Genomic DNA, 17,052 nt, shown 5'->3' with positions numbered 1-17,052 from the left:
GTACCATTAACAGGCTAAGGCCTGGGACACCCTACAGATTCCGGGTGTCGGCTGTGTGTGTGGATGGGGCTGTGAGTGCCCCAAGCGAGGAGACACTGATTTCAGCGCTACAGAGGAAGGAATTGAAGAAGCAGCAACACCATTCCCTTAAGAAAGGCCCTGTGACAAGAGACAAACAACCTCCAACACCACCAACTAAGTCACAGGCAACAGCACAACATTTTGTGAACCAAGGGGCTCTGATAACAGCAGGGCCCCCAGCAGTTTACACCCTTCCGGTAGGCAAAACACCATTGGGTCCTACTGCACTTTACATGAAGAACAGTCTGGGAGAAGAGAACCTAATGACCCCTAACAAAGTCATTATGGTGGTGGGAGCAACTGGGTCAGGGAAAACCACCCTCATCAATGGGATGATCAACTACATCCTGGGCGTGCAGTGGGAAGACGGATTCAGGTTCAAACTCATCCATGAAATTACAAACAGAAGCCAAGCCCAGAGTCAAACATCTGAAGTGACAGCCTATCAGATCAACTGGAAAGAAGGCTTCCAAGTCCCCTACTCCCTGACTATAATAGACACCCCGGGATTTGGTGACACCAGAGGAATAGATCATGACAAAGAAATAACAAGACAAATTCAAGAGTTTTTCACCACTCCAGGGGCCATTGATCAGATAGACGCCGTCTGTATCATTGTTCAGGCCTCACTAGCTCGCCTGACACATGCCCAGAGATACGTGTTCGACTCGGTGCTCTCCATTTTTGGCAAGGATATAAAAGACAATATGCAAATCCTGATCACCTTCGCTGATGGTCAGACCCCCCCTGTTCTACAGGCCATTCAAGAGTCTGATGTGCCGTGTTCCAAAGATGCTCAGGGCACACCCATTCATTTCAAATTCAATAATTCTGCACTGTTTGCCAGCAACGCTGGCGCTGACAAGGGCAGTTTTAATTTTGATGCCATGTTCTGGAGGATGGGAATTATGAGCATGGAGACATTTTTTAAGTCTCTGGGGAATTTAAAAACAAAGAGCTTAACACTGACAAAGGAAGTTCTCAGCGAGCGGAGGGCGCTGGAGGCAGCTGTGCAAGGCCTGCAGCCACAAATCAAAGCTGGTCTGGTGAAGTTAGAAGAACTGACGAAGACCGTGAATACTCTGGAGCAGCACAGGGGTGAGATGGAAGCTAATAAAGATTTTGAGTATGAGGTAGAAAAAACAGTGCCAGTGAAACAAGAGGCTCCTAAAGGCTATTTAACAAACTGCCAGCAATGTCATTTCACATGCCACTACCCCTGCGCTTATGCTGACGATAAGGACAAGTATCGGTGTTGTGCTATGGACGAGTCTGGAGTTTGCACTGTTTGCCCAGGGAAATGTCAGTGGAATGTTCACTTCAATCAGAAGTACCGGTGGGATTACATAGTGGTAAAAGAGAAACAGACCTATGCACAACTGAAGCAAAAGTACGAGAAGGCGTCTGGTGAGGTGATGACAACTGAGAAGTTATTTGAGCAGCTTTTTGAGGAATATGCTGAGGTGGAAGAGATTGTCCTAGAGCTTATTGAGAGATCATCTCGCAGCCTCCAGCGCCTGCAGGAAATTGCCTTGAAACCCAACCCGCTGTCCACTCCAGAACACGTTGATCTGCTGATCATGTCAGAAGAACAGGAAGCAAAACCTGGGTACCAGGAACGCATAAAATCACTGTATGAAGTGAGAGAAATGGCTGTGATAATAACCAAGATTGCCAACCGTGAGGAGTTGCTGCCGGCAGATGCTGAATTGTATGAGAAGCGTAGACCAAAGCGATCTGCATTGCGGCGATTGTGTGGTGCAGTAAGAGAGTGGTTCACAAAACCATGGTGAAAGTATTTAGGATTTATTAAACTTTACAGGCCTGGCTCTCCTTTGCCTTGCCCCTTGTGTTCTCACTTTACAGCGCTGCAAAGTGGGCACAACTTGTATGTCAGCTACAACCAGATCAGCCTGGTATCCACTCTGCATTGACTTTGCACGTATGTAAACAACACAAGGTGCAGGGTAAAGGGAGAATCAATGATTTTATCTTTAAGTCGCTACACAGAACAGGAACTTGAAAAACCTACAACCAACACCTTAAATCTGAAATTCAGATCAAATCCTGAAAGCAGATGCTTTTTTTTTTCGGCCAAGTCTTTTGTTAGTCTTTTAAAGTGCTACTTTACTGCTTTTTTTGTTTTGATAGTATATAGACTAGAACGGCTTTCTCTCTCTGTTACAAAATGTCTTTGTGACACTTTCCTTAAAATTTTAGAGACTAGTTCTAAAACCTTTGATAATTATGTACATATTAAATTAAAAAAAATTCTCATACTTGTTTTAAACACTGTTTGTCACTGATTTAAATAACTCTGTAAAAATAATATCGAAAAGCCCCTGTTATCACACAGATGAGGCAGTTGGACTAAATAATCCACCATCTATGTAGTTTACTTTTTGTAATCAGTAAAATTGTTACATGCAAACTAGCTGTAGAATAAGGGTGGTGATTGGTTATGCTGGGGGGAAGGATAGCTCAGTGGTTTGAGCATTGACCTGCTGAGCCCACGATTGTGAGTTCAATCCTTGAGAAGGCTATTTAAGGATTGGGGCAAATAGATGTCAGGGATGGTGTTTTGTCCTGCCAAGAGGACAGGGGCCTGGACTAGATGACCTCCCAAGGTCCCTTCCAGTTCTAGATGTGTGTGTGTAAGGACGCATGACCAAGTTCATCCTTAGCAGAGCTCCACCGAAGTCAGAAACAGATCCATGTGCAATGCTCCATGCACCCCGGCTGTGCTCCAGTGGGTCACGTTCTCTTTGAAAAGTGCAGAGGTTCCAGCACCTCCCACATAAGTCAGTGGGAAAAGCTGCCTCTGCCCACTTGACAGTAAGACCACTTGTTTTGAGACAATAGCCCAGGACCCGGGAGGCTTGGGTTGAATGCCTCATTCCTGCTGGAATGCAGGGCAACTGCCTTCTGGCACCTTTTTGCCAGGATTCCAGGGCTGAGGCTGCTGGCAGGACTTGAGTTCCAGCACCTTTTGCTTTAGGAAAACAAAAAAAAGCTCTGCTTAAGCTCAATCCCCAGCTCAACCACAGACCCACAGTGGGACTTTGGGGAACAGCCTTGGGCTCCAGTCCTCAGAGGTATTTATGCTCCTAACTTCCATTGATTTCATGCCACCCACTGATTTCAAGAGGAGTTGGAACCCCCATACATTTGTTGTGGGCCTGAGCCTTTCTGTGCCTCAGTTCTCCACCTGCATAAAAGATATGAGCACTTCTGTGCCTCACACAGGTGCATTTATCCTGCCCGCGTGAAAGCCTGGATGCTTAAACACTCTCATGCTTAACTGTAGGCACCCACTTTTTTTCCAGAGCTTGACCAATCTCCATAACACACTTAGGGGCCCCACTTCTGATTCTGACAGAGGTTCTTCTGTCCCCTAGAGTCCAATCTTCCCTCTCGGTAGAGAAACAGGTTTTTATTTTCAAAAACTCAATGCTAAGACAGAGGTTTCTAAGCAGAGGAAAAAGATTGTGAACTGTCTTTGATGTAGCAAACCAGAAATATAGTTAGAGAGTTTTTGAGAAACCCAAAATATGCAAAGGTTATTACTATCCAAGGATCTGCGCCACCAAGGCCTTGCTGGTTTCTCACAATAGGTGCTCCCCCCGCTTTTTTTTTTAAAGCTACACATTTGCTCTAATTTGGCTTTTTCTTTGGGATTTCCCTGCAGTGTTGCTCCAAACCTTTCTTTATTTCCTTCTGGTTTCTCTTCTCTCTTTATCCCACGTCCTCTGGCATTTTCCAGGGTGTTCTTTTGCTTTCTCTTTCGCCTTATTCTCACTTGTTTTCAGGTCCTCAATTCCTCCTATCTACCTTCAACTTGGGCCTAGCCCTAAAAGGATTTTGAAAGTCAAGTTCTCTCTTTTTGCTCCTAGCTCTTCCTTTCCATCTACCCCTGCACAACCTTCTCCACTGCCTTTGCTTCTTCAGACCAAGTTTCTCCTCCCATTCACTCCCATACAGCTGTTTTGCCTCTTCCAGTCCCTGTCTCTTCCCTCCCCTCCTGGCTTGGCCAGCCTGAAATTCCTTTCATTGAGGCCTTTCTCATCTGAAGACTTGGACAACTCTGATGCTACTGAACTGCTGCTGTTGCTGGTTCCTGAGTGCCTCTCAGCAGTGCCATGGTAAGGGAAAGCCCCTTCTGCTGGGCTGCACAGAGGATGAGGGGATGAGTTGCTTCTTCCACCTGGTGGCACGAGAAAGGTGCTGCAGCGTTTATAAGCTGGCAGTGCTGGCTGAGAAGGTGAACAAATGTCCAGATCATCTGTGGAAAACATGGAGAGAAAGCTGGGTCCTTAGACACTTCAAACCAGGAAGGGCCTGGTAAGCGAGGGTGAGGCACCAGTCCTTCCTGTGCAGATTAGTGTTTTTAATGTTTGTCCCAAAATAATTCCTGGAGCAGATCTTTTAGGAAAACTTCCACCCTTGATTTAAAATGTGCCTGTGATGGAGAATTCACCACAAGCCTTGGTAAATTGTGCCAGGGGCTAATTACAGGCACCATGAAAAATTTACACTTCATTTCCCGCCTAAATTTGTCTAGCTTCAAATTCCAGCCATCAGATATGTTATCCCAACCTGTCTCAAGAGCATGTCGCCAAATATTGGTTTCCCACATAGTGTTAGTCAAGTCAACCCCTGATCTCCTCTGTGAGTGTTGTCGCAACCCTGCTGATCCCAAGATATCAGAGACAAGGTGGACAAGGTCATGTCATTTATTGGAGCAATTTCTGTCGGTGAGCGTGACCAGCTTTTGAGCTTATACTGAGCTCTTCCTTAGGTCTCTGAAAAGCTTGTTCTTCCCACTAAAGAAGTTTGTCCAACAAATGATATTACCTCATGTGATGTTATTAGATTTTAAAATGAATAGAGGAACCCAGATTGTAACCACAGTCCTACGTTTGCACCAAATCTTGTGCCAAGTGGGCCACGTGAGGTGTCTAAAGGAAGCTGGTGAGTCGCTGAATTTGTTTGTGCCCCTTATATGTTTGTATCATTTTTATCTGTGAAGTTAGAAGGATTTGCTCTGGAATTTAGGAGGTGGGGCAGCCTAGTGTGAAAGAATTCCTGGGCAGGCAAAGCAGAATGGATTCCAATCCACTTCTCAGGAATGTAGCTGGGATGTGATGTCTGATTTGTTGCCAATGGCAGAATGCCCCAAAAAGGGTGGACAGGGGGCCTGGTCCTGTGGTTCTTCACTGCGTCCATGATCCCAGGCAGGGCTTTCCCTCCACATGGGCAAGGCTATAACAGGGACTCTGGCAGTCACCACTGGGTCTCCAGTCTGCATTCTCCAGCTTGTCTGCAGTTTGCAGGAACGTCTCTGCTATGGACTGAGCCTGAATGGACTGGGGAGCCATCCGACAAAGGGTATATTTCCAGAGACCATGAAGATAGGAGCCTATTCCACCTGCTGCAGCCTGCATCAAGGAGCCAGTACCAGCCGAGGGAGCTGCTAGTGACAGGAGCAGCTCAACACGGTGGTGCGAGGACATGGCATGTAAGGGTCCTTTGCCGAAAACCCTCCCCTCCCCCAGCCAGGCTGTGTTCCTGTCACCTGTTCTCCCGTCTCAGCACCACAGGCCTTCGCCATCGTACCTCCTCAGCCCTGCCAGAAAGAGGTGCAGTCAGGGGTCCATTCTGGTTTGGAGCCTGTGTCCGTCCCACCCCACTGGCAGCGGGAGGAGCTCTTGTTGCGTCCGTGGCCTGGCGGAATAGCAGGGCCCTCTCCACACGGCGTATCCTGGGGGTGCAGTAGGGGCATCTGACCCTAAACTGGGGGAAGGAGAGAGACTCATCCCCCAGCTGGGGTCAGTCTCCCAGGACGGGCAGGTTTCACAGGAGTCCCACTGCCCAGCTGGGGGCACTCTCACATAGAAAGGGGCTGATTTCTTCGGGGGTCCCGCTGCCCAGTTTCCAGCAGTGGCAGTCTGCTAATGGGTCCCCTTTCTCAGCTGGCTTTCCTCACCTCTGGTGCAGAAGCAGGGGGTGGAGCTGGTAGCTCCACTCCCTGGGGTGCTGGCTGCTGGCCTTGGCTGGGGCACTGGTGTATGGACCCTGCTGAGCCCCAAGAACCCCCTTCTGGGGTAGATGTGCTGAGTTCTCATGGAAGGCCGAGGAGAGGGGGTTCCATCAGCCTTCTGCTGTCAGCTCCCAGTGTCCCCTGGTCCAGCAGCCTCCCTCCCCCAGCCCTGCCGAGGCCCCTGGCTGGAGATGCTGGGGGAGAGAGGAGCAAGAGCCCCCAGAGAGGCTGGAACAAAGGGATGTGGGCAAGGCCTCCAGTAAGACTGATCCCCCAGGCTCTCCAGCTTGGCAAGAAGGGACCCAAGGCCAGGCACACACCTGGCTAAAGGACAACCCCCTTGAGGGCCCAGGTTCACCACCTAACCAGGAGAAGAACTTGACCCAAGCATGTCTCCTGCCCTGCTCTGGCTCTGCCACTCCAAGGGGAACACCCCTACGCCACAGCCCCTGCAGCAGCAGATCCTGCAGCCCCTCACAGCCTCTCCCCTGCACCTGAAGTCAGGGAGCTGGGGTCAGAGGTCATTTCCCAGGGGTTGCATTCACGGAGAGCCCTATGGGCATACTAAGGACAGGTGGGGCGCTGGGTCAACACAGTCACAAAGCCCCTCCCCCCATCATATTAAAATATGAATGTACACTTACACACCAGAATAGCCAGCTGGTTTATACATCACAGCTGTAGTTGTAATAATTAAGCATGGTAGGAAGCGTTTCAAAGCTCAAAATAACATTGGACATCATTTACAAATGCAATTTCAGATGACCAAACACAAAACAAAAAAACCATCTCAAACCGTGCAGTAAAAGTCGGGCACGATAGACTTCTCTCATACAAGCTAAACACGCATTATTAAGGTGGAAATGCTGAGTGTGGTATCAGCTAAACTCCTAATTGAAAACCTTGCGAAATGTCTGAGTTACTAAAGCCGTTTCACACCACCCACATTAAAGCGCGATTCCTCCCTTTTGTTTCAGCAAAATCATGATGAATGGTATTCGAGTCTATACGGTGTAGCATTCCATGCCCAACTGACAAGAGAATTAGCATATTCAAATGATGTTGGTGCATCACTGACTATAATTTTTCTTAACCTTTGTTCTTAATCAGCCCAAACTTTGTAAAGGAACCTTCTCCAGTAGGGTTCGATGCCACGAGTCAAAGATATAAATGCAAAACTATGTCAGCATTTTGAAACGTACCTTCAAGATCATAAGAGTGATGCACGCTGTACATTTGCATGTCAAATCCCTGGCTCCGCCCTGGGCTGCAAGATGGCCTACCAGAGGCGCAGCCGCCCATGGGGAGGGAAAGGCAGCTTATGCCACCATGAAGATCAACAACATACATACAATATGATAATAGAAGCAGGTAAAGGTGTACCAGGCAAGATGTTCTTGAAAAATCTGTCAGTGCGAAACCCACCCCACGTGGCAGCCACAAATACAGCCCAGCTCGGTCTCACCACCTCAGACGTTTCAAGGAAGTTGGAACCAATGAGCTGTAAGTTAGCTGGTGCTGTTTTGAATATGAGAACATCATTAGTTAGGCATTAAAATATATTATTCATGCTTATTATTACTCATTAGGCCTAATAAAATTGCACTTGTGTTAATTTGAAAGGAAAAATGACAGGGCACGTTTCTTTTGTTCCATTAAAGTGAATTGTTTAAACAAAACTGAATTATGGAGCCTTGGGGCCTCTCACACCTGGGGGGCGTGAGCCAACTGCCCCTTTTGCCCATATGTTAATCCATCACTGGAGAGTGCTGGTGAACGGAGCAGGGCTCTACTGCACCATATGGCCCTGGCTCTGTCCTGGGGTGCTCTGGCCCTGACCCCAAAGCTGCCACGCTGTGGGGGAGGGAGGCAGGGCAGGGGCACTGGGCAGGGGCGTGTGCGGTGCAAATGAGCCCTCCCCATTCACTGGGGGGGAACATGGCGCGCACGGGGACCATCTGACTCAGGGGTCACAGAGCTTTCCACGGGGGGTGGGGCCCCCAGGACAACACGTGTATCCTGCAGTCACAGCTTGTCACTGTCTCCAGCTGGAGCAAATGTTCAGTGTCAGGCTGGTCCCCTCCTCCCTGAACCCCTGATCCACGCACAGCTCTGCAGGAAGGAGACAGACCTGGCCCCCTCCCCACTGGAATACCCTTGGGGGTAAGCAGTGAGGTGGCAAAGTTTGCAGATGACACCAAGTTGTTCAGGACAGTCAAAAGCAAAAGGGATTGTGAAGAACTACAAAAAGATCTCAGCAAACTGAGTGATTGGGCAGCAAAATGGCAAATGAAATTTAATGTGGGTAAGTGTAAGGTAATGCATGTTGGAAAAAATAACCCAAATTACACGTACTACATGATGGGGTCAAATTTAGCTACGACAGATCAGGAAAGGGATCTTGGAGTTATAGTGGATAGTTCTCTGAAGACATCCACGCAGTGTGCAGCGGCAGTTAGTAAGGCAAATAGGATGTTAGGAATTATTAAAAAAGGGATCGATAATAAGACAAAAGATATCATACTTCCCCTATATAAAACTATGGTACGCCCACATCTCGAGTACTGCGTGCAGATGTGGTCTCCTCACCTCAAAAAAGATATATTGGCATTAGAAAAGGTTCAGAAAAGGGCGACTAAGATGATTAGGGGCTTGGAAAGGGTCCCATATGGGGAGAGGCTAGAGAGACTGGGACTTTTCAGTTTGGAAAAGAGGCGATTGAGGGGCGATATGATAGAGGTATATAAAATCATGAATGGTGTCGAGAAAGTGAATATAGAAAAATTATTTACCTTTTCCCATAATACAAGAACTAGGGGACACCAAATGAAATTGATGGGTAGTAGGTTCAAAACTAATAAAAGGAAATTTTTCTTCACACAGCGCACAGTCAACCTGTGGAACTCCTTGCCCGAGGAGGCTGTGAAGGCCAGGACTCTATTAGGGTTTAAAAAAGAGCTTGATAAATTTTTGCAGGTCAGGTCCATAAATGGCTATTAGCCAGGGATAAAGTATGGTGCCCTAGCCTTCATAACAAGGGCAGGAGATGGATGGCAGGAGATAAATCACTTGTCTTCTGTTCTCCTCTCTGGGGCACCTGGCATTGGCCACCGTCGGCAGATGGGATGCTGGGCTTGATGGACCTTTGGTCTGACCCAGTATGGCCATTCTTATGTTCTTATGTTCTTATGTTCTTATGGGGGTGGGAAGCAATGGCTGGGAGGACGCCCCAGGCATCTCTGGGCCCGTGGGCGAGATGGGCTGACTCCCTGGGCAGTCTCCTGTTCGTCCGAAGGTGCCAGTGACTCTTCTCTGGGACCGTTTCTGGCTCTCACGGTGGGGGATGGTTGAGACGCTGTCCCCAGGCCGGCCTGGGGCCCGGTGCTTAGGGCCCAACCGCACCAGGCAGAGCCCTGGCGTGGAATCCAGCTCCCTCTCTGGGCCTGCAGGACGATGGGCCCAACGCTGCTTTGCACTGACTGCCCTGAGCGAGGACGGCCCAGGGGATCCCAGCTGGGAGGACAGATTAGAGAACGGATCTTCCCCTCTCTCCTTTCCAGGCCGTCCCAGTGCCAGGGTAAAACTGCCTCTGACCCTCCTCACCGGGCTCATCCCCACGATGTGCTGGAGTCTGTCTGCGTGTGTGTGTTTGGGGCGGAGGGGGCAGATTCTGCCAGCAGCATCCCCAGCCTGGCATCCAGGAGGTTTGCCATGAGTCTGGGCTGAGCCTACATGGGAAGGGAGAGCCACGGGTCAGGGGCTGCACCAGCTCCAGGACAGTCAGGTGTGTGAGACCCCAAACCCCACTGTGGCCTCTCTCATTCACATCGACTGTGGGATTTGTCCCCCGCCGTGTTGTGTTTCTCTGGACTAGATGGTTTAATGGGTTTCAGACTGGTGCTCAGCACCACGGAACAGCCCCCGTCCTCCCCAAAGTGCTGTAAGGCCATTGTCTCACCCAGACGCACCTCTGCCAGGAGTTACACAAATGTCTCTCTTCCCATTGTGCAGACTGGGTCCTGAGGTACAGAGATGGGAAATGACCCACCCCAGTCACACAGCAAGGGGGTGGCACACAGCAAACCCCCCCCCCTCAAAGGCAGGGCCAGAGCCCAGGAGCTGAGGTGATGGGAATTTTTTCTGGAAACAGTTTTATGGTGGAGAATCTCAAGAACACTACACAAGCTTGATTTCTGAAATCATAAATCAATTTGGATGAAAGTTCTTTTAAAAAATGTACATTTTACAAAACAAAAGCATCTCCTGATTGTCACACACAATTCAGTTGTATCACTGCACACAAAAAGTAGGCAAAACAAAAAAGCCGTCCTGTAGCACCTTAAAAACAAACAATATAATGTATTATATGTCATGGGACAGACCCGCTTCTCCAGATCTGGAAAATAAATGATTAACCGAGAAAAAGAATTTTAAAAAGATAGAAAAGAAATTAAAGAAAAAAGCTGACAAATCAGCTAAAGGAGAAGGAAGCTGGGGAAGGGGAATAAAGCGTCTATAAAGCTGCAAGTGTCTTTCTATTATAATAAAAAGAGACGACCAGTCTCCTGGAAAAAGTCTGCAGTCCAGATGTAGCCAACGTGTCTCCTCTTTACTTAACTTTATCGACACTTGCAAGTGGTCACTGTCGGAAAATCGGACCTGTTCCGCTGACACCCTGGTACACCTTGCGCCATGCGGCAACAGGGGTGTCCTGGCAGAGGGGCTTTTCCCGACATACAGCACCGTGTGGATGGGCCAGCTGTTGGGAAAGACTTTCATTTAGAAACTAGATCGGCTGCTTCAGTCCAGGCTAACGAGTGGCTCCTCTCAGTGATGAAAACATAATAAACCACCCACAGAACTGACTGGTTCAGCCATTCCACAGCAGAGCCCCATTTAACACACAGAACTGGGGCCAGGGCCAGGTCACCCCGTCACACATGGGGCTAATCTGGAGAATGGGCCAGTGCGAGGCTGCAGCGCCTTTGAGTGGGCACAGGAGAACTCGCCTGCTCGTGGCCCTGCGTGTGCCAGTTGGGGAGTGAACATCGGAAGTGCCCAATGGGAGGTTGGAAAACAAGGTTCTGCTGCAGCACCTCATTGTCTGTGATGACCCCACGTGACGGGAGACCTCCTTCGACACCCAGGTGCTGGTAACACTCCATCACAGCTCCCCCCACCCACCTGCCCCTGCCCACGGGGCAGTTAGGAGAGGGTTGTCGGTGTTGAGAAGCAGAACAATGTCCAAAGCAGACGATTGCTTCCAGCTCATTTGCTGACTCTTAAAAGAGAACAACAAAGCCCCGAGTCTCTTCCCGGTCACTGGCCCCCCAGCTCAGCCAATCCGCACTGAGAGTGCGAGGGGGTGGAGGCCGCGGGTTCCCCCAGATGACCCAGGGATGGCTCACGTCATCAGCAGGATCACGCTCAGGGCTCTTTTCTTGCCTTGTCTCTTTGTGAGGCCCCCCACCCACGAAGGGTAGAGAGCGGCCCCCTCCTTGCCAGGGCAGGGGGGAAGCAGGGAAAAGGGAAATTAAAAAAAGACAAATCCCAGTGTTCCCAGTGATTCTCAGGACATTGGCCTTGGGAAAAAATTCTCCCACCTCAAGCTAGTGTTTTCCATACCTTCAATTCAGCCAGCCCCAGGTGCATCAGGCTGCAAAGGCACCAGACTTCTGAGAGGCTCCTACCTTCTCTGCACAGACGTTCCTTCAAGTTCAATTAGTCGTGGGAAAGGGGAAGACTCCAGAGAGGTTCCTTTTTGCACTCGTACATAATCCTGACTTCTCTCCCAGTCCTCAAGCGCACAGCTCAAGAAGGAACCTCCCTGTGGCAAAGCCCTGGGGGGTCTCTGAGATGGCCCCTGTCTTGCAGCCTGTCCCACCTGGCCATTGGCCTGCCTCGCAACCTCCTTTAGCCAACCATCTGAGGTGTTGCAAATGGTCCTTGTGATAAGTATCAGAGAGGTAGCTCTGTTAGTCTGCAGCTTCGAGAACAACAAGAAGTCCTGCGGGGTCTTTGCCCACGAAAGCTCATGCTTCAAAATATCTGTTAGTCTATAAGGTGCCGCAGGACTTCTTGTTGTTCTCGGTCCCTGTGATGTCACTGTCACACCCTCTGTCCCCTGCAGGGCTAAATGTCCTGCCCCCAGCCACTTCCTTTGCGCGGTTGAGCTGCTCTGTAACCGTATAACCAATATGGTTTCTCTAGCTATTTTGAGAGGCCTAGAGCTTGTCTGCAGCCAAACAAAAGAGCAGCTGCCAGTAACGGTGAAGCTACAAGTCACACACTCACATTCCATCTATATTCCAGTACAATCGTGTCACATCAGGCTGTCAAGAAGAAGACCACATCCTAACGCCGCCCGCTGTTAAACGGCTCTCAAGCGATCAAAACAAAAAAGCAGTCCAGGAGCACTTTAAAGGACGACAAAATAATTTATTAGGCGATGAGCTTTCGTGGGACAGACCCACTTCTTCAGACCAGAGCCAGACCAGAACAGACTCAATATTTAAGGCACAGAGAACAAAAACAGTAATCAAGGTGGACAAATCAGAAAACAAATTATCAAGGTGAGCAAATCAGAGAGTAGAGGGGCAGAAGGCGGAGGAGAGCCAAGAATTAGATTGAGCCAAGTATGCAAACGAGCCCCTATAGTGACTCAGAAAATTCCAGTCTTGGTTCAAACCACATATTAATGTGTCGAAAATAAAAGAGAGTTCACAAAGACGGATTACAAGCGATCAGGAACACTATCCCTGATGTCACCACAGCCAGTCTGGTGTCTGACCTCTGTAACTTTGTTCTCACCCACAATTATTTCCGATTTGGGGACAATTTATACCTCCAGATTAGTGGAACTGCTATGGGCACCTGCATGGCCCCATAATGTGCTAATACATTTATGGCTGACCTGGAACAACGATTCCTCAGCTCTCGTCCCCTATTACCACTCCTCTACTTAAGATACATTGATGACATCTTTATGATCTGGACCCATGGTACAGAGGCTCTAGAAGAATTCCACAGAGACTTTAACAATCTGCACCCCACCATCAACTTATGCCTCAATTACTCCATGTGAGAGATGCATTTCCTGGACACAACAGTACCAACCAAGGATCGGCTGATCGGTACCAAACTGTACCGGAAACCCACTGATCGCTGTACTTACCTACACCCTTCTAGCTTCCATCCTGCACACATAACTAGATCCATTGTTTACAGTCAAGCCCTTAGGTACAATTGCATTTGCTCTGATCTTACTGACAGAGACCAAAAACTACAAGATCTTTACGAAATATTCATAAACCTGAATTACCCACCAGGAGAAGTAAAAAAACAAATCGACAGGGCCAGACGAACACCCAGAGACCAGCTACTCCAAGATAGGCCCAAAAAAGCCAAGAACATAACACCACTGGTCATCACCTTCAGCCCACAACTCAAACCACTGCAACAAGTTATTAAAGACCTACAACCTATCCTTAATCAGGATGCCACACTCCAGAAGGCCCTGAGTGACAGGACTGTTCTGTCCTACAGACAGACAACCTCCCAACCTTATAAGGATCCTCACCAACAGCCACAGTCTATACTGTAGGAACACCCATCCTGGGACTTTTCCTTGCAACAAAGCCTGCTGCCAGCTTTGTCTGCTTATCTTTTCTGGAGATACCATCACTGGACCTAACCAGGTTAACCAGGACTAACCAGGTTAGTCACAGAATCACAGGCACATTCTCTTGTTTCTCAGCTAACATCATATATGTCATCATGGGCCAACAATGCCCAGATGTTTTGTATATTTGACAGACTTCAAACTCTCTTAGACAAAGAGTTAATGGGCACAAAACAAACATCAAAAACACTCCAGATCCACAAACCTGTTAGTCAGCCTTTTAATGGAGTGGGCCATTCTGTTCATGACTTAAGAGTTTGTGTGTTAGTGAAGAGGAATTTTCACAACACTCTTGAAAGAGAGGCTGCTGAACTCTCTTTTATATTCAAACTCAGCACATTAACATGTGGTTTGAACCGAGGTGGGAATCTTCTGCGTCACTATGGGGGCTCGTTTGCATACTTGGCTCAATCTAATTCTTGACTCCCACCACCCCCTTTTCTGCCCCTCTATTCTCTGATTTGCTCACCTTGATATTTTTTTTCTGATTTGTCCACCTTGATTACTGTTTTTGTTCTCTGTGCCTTAAATATTGAGTCTGTTCTGGTCTGGCTCTGGTCTGGAGAAGTGGGTCTGTCCCACGAAAGCTCATCACCTAGTAAATTATTTTGTTAGTCTTTAAAGTGCTACTGGACTGCTTTTTTGTTTTGATAGTATATAGATTAGCACGGCTTTCTCTCTGTTACCATTCAATGTGTAAATAAAGTTTGCTCCTCTTTGCTTAGGTGTGTTAGATTTTCAGCAGAGGGAGGGGTGTTTTCCTCATTGTCATCATTTCATCACTTTCCTCAGCTGCATCTGCTGAAGCGGGTCTTTGCCCACGAAAGCTCATGCTCCAAAATATCTGTTAGTCTATAAGGTGCCACAAGACTTCTTGTTGTTGTTCTCGAAGCTACAGACTAACACGACGAGCTCTCTGATAATTTTCATCAATGTAATTTGTGACACAGCTCCGGCTCTGTTTGTATTCACTGCAGGGGCGCCTGAAATCTGGCTACCAACATTTGTAAGTTTGTGGGAATACAAAAAACCAGGACTGCACTGAAGTGGTCCAAAGGGAAGGGCTCAGAGGCAGCAAAAGGAACCCAGCTAAGCAGGGGCTCGATCCTCCAGCGCTCCTAGGGTGGAGAGCCGGTTATTTTGATGAGAGAGAAGGTGAGTCTCTTTTGGGGGGGCTGGTTTGACCAGCTCTCCTCCTCCCCACACTGTTCAAAGAACAGAGCTAAACAGGCACCACTAAGAGCCAATGTTTCTTTTACCTGGCCTGTGAGGAGCTGAAATCACTTGGGACTGACAGGCAGAAGTCACAGCCAAGTGGGGGTCGCAGATGGATGGTGCTGATGGCTGGGCCCTGTGCTGACAAGTCTGTTCTGTGCTGGGTCCCTGTCGCCCCAGAACCTGTCTGTTCCCCTGCTGCATGAGAGTCACCTCTGCCTGCAGGTGGGGCAGGGCCCAGTGACCCCCCCCCCCACACACACACCTTGGTGACACTCACCGTAAATGCCCCTCTGAACGCTGGGTCTGCCCTGACCAAGGGCAGCTGCCTGGCGAGGGGAGCAGAGGGCTGGGCACATGAAGGGGACGTTGGGGTTGCTGGATTTAGACCCCAAGGGGCAGAGGACGCTGCCCAGCCTGCCTGGGGTGGGACCATCACTCCTGGTTTGTGTTTATGAGCCTGTTGTGGGGTTCTGCCAATGAGTGTCACGTTAGTTCCCTGCCTTTCACTGAAACTGTCTTCTCCCCACTCCGACTCTGGGCTGGCGAGTGGCAAGCGTGGCCTCTCCGAGGTGCCCAGGGGTGGGGGGCGCTTTTCCCGGGTTACTGGTGGGGGGGAGCTGGAGCTGGTTCTGTGTCAGACAGATGAAGAGGAACCCCAAGATATGGAACCTGGCCCAGGGACGGGGGGTGCGTTTCCCTGGTTACTGGGTGGGACTGGAGCCAGTTCTGTGTTGGATGGATGCAGAGGAACCCCGAATATGGAACCCGGCCGAGGGGTGTGGGCTGTGTCTCCCAGGTTACGGGGGGAGGAGGAGGCGGAGCCGGTTCCGTGTTGGAGGGATGCAGAGGAACCCCGAGATATGGAACCCGGCCTGCAGTGGGGACTGTGTTTCCCAGGTTACCGGGTGGGGGCTGGAGCTGGTTCTGTGTCGGATGGATGGAGATGAACCGAGAGATGGAACCTGGCCATACCAGGAACGGGCCCGCACTGTGCTTCCTTTCCAAAGTTTCCTGGCACCCACAGCCCCCTGCAGCCCCCCTTCACCCCTAGGCCTTAACCCCCCACTTTGCTGAGGACTTGCGTCCGCACAGCCCCGGGTGGCTGCTCCCCAGAGGCTGGGCTGGCTGCAGATCCACGGCAAGGAGCGGGAGACTGGCTGCTTGACTTGGGTCGGCCTCGGGTCACGTCTGTCTCAGACTCCCCCAAACAGCCCTTGCTGGGAATGAGCTCGGACCTGGGCCCTGGACGGGGGCAGCTTTCCCTGAGCTGCACGTTGCCGGCTACCTGCAGTCATGGACGTGTCACTTCAGAGGGCCGTGACGCACAAAACCAGGCAGGACACATGGCTGCAGGGACGGGCCTGGGCAGGCAGCCTGCAGCTCAGCAACTGACAGCGAGGGGCACTTCTCCCCTGGGCAGCTGGGTGCTGGTGTGGAGAAGAGACGAGAAAGCTGGTGGGGGCTTGTGCCCCAGCAGCCCCGGAGACGCAGGCGGCCGGATACCCCAGCAGGCAGAAAGCCCCTTTCCTGCTCCAGGGCGAGGCCTTTGCTCCTGGGAATGGGCTTTGCTTTGTTTAATGACCAGTTAATTTATTCCCCACACACAGCACAGATTGGCTGATTTGTGCCAGCCCGGCCGGTCACCTGCTGCTGGACAGGGCTGGCTGACAGCCTCCCGGGGGCCAGACTCTGCACGGGGCTGGTAGGCCCCTCGGTGCTTCCAAAACCTCACTAGCTGCAGCCGTGGGTGCCTTAACATCCTTAACCCTGGCGCAGCTGGGCAGGGGTGTTCGTGTTTTATTTAGGCACCAGGGATCTATTTAGGATTCACACCCCAGGGCAATGAGGGGACCACCGACCTGCCAGGGACAGGAACCAAGAGTGGGAGAGGATCCTGTTGGAAGGGGGAGGCTCACACTCCCTGCGAGACGTGGGTATGAGACAGAGACCTTGGGCTGGCCGGTCACAGAGCCCAAGCAGGAGACATCCTGGGTGGTGAGGGTGGGAGGTGGCTGGGTGCTCGGGAGTTGGA

General features: G+C 50.1%; 1 protein-coding gene across 1 annotated transcript; it reads left to right on the top strand.

The window, feature by feature from the left end:
- Positions 1-314: 314 nt before the first annotated feature.
- LOC142008356 (uncharacterized) lies at positions 315-2,057 on the top strand. Its single transcript, XM_074985536.1, has one exon. The coding sequence runs from the start codon at positions 315-317 to the stop codon at positions 1,872-1,874; it is 1,560 nt and encodes a 519-aa protein (XP_074841637.1). The 3' UTR covers positions 1,875-2,057.
- Positions 2,058-17,052: the final 14,995 nt, after the last annotated feature.

Source organism: Carettochelys insculpta, chromosome 2, assembly GCF_033958435.1.
Source record: "Carettochelys insculpta isolate YL-2023 chromosome 2, ASM3395843v1, whole genome shotgun sequence".
Classification (NCBI taxonomy): domain Eukaryota; kingdom Metazoa; phylum Chordata; order Testudines; family Carettochelyidae; genus Carettochelys; species Carettochelys insculpta.
This window is presented reverse-complemented; position numbering and strand designations above follow the sequence as displayed.

Bases quoted from the DNA above. Each gene is read 5' to 3' on its own strand.
- LOC142008356 (XM_074985536.1), top strand. From the start codon at position 315: ATGAAGAACAGTCTGGGAGAAGAGAACCTAATGACCCCTAACAAAGTC.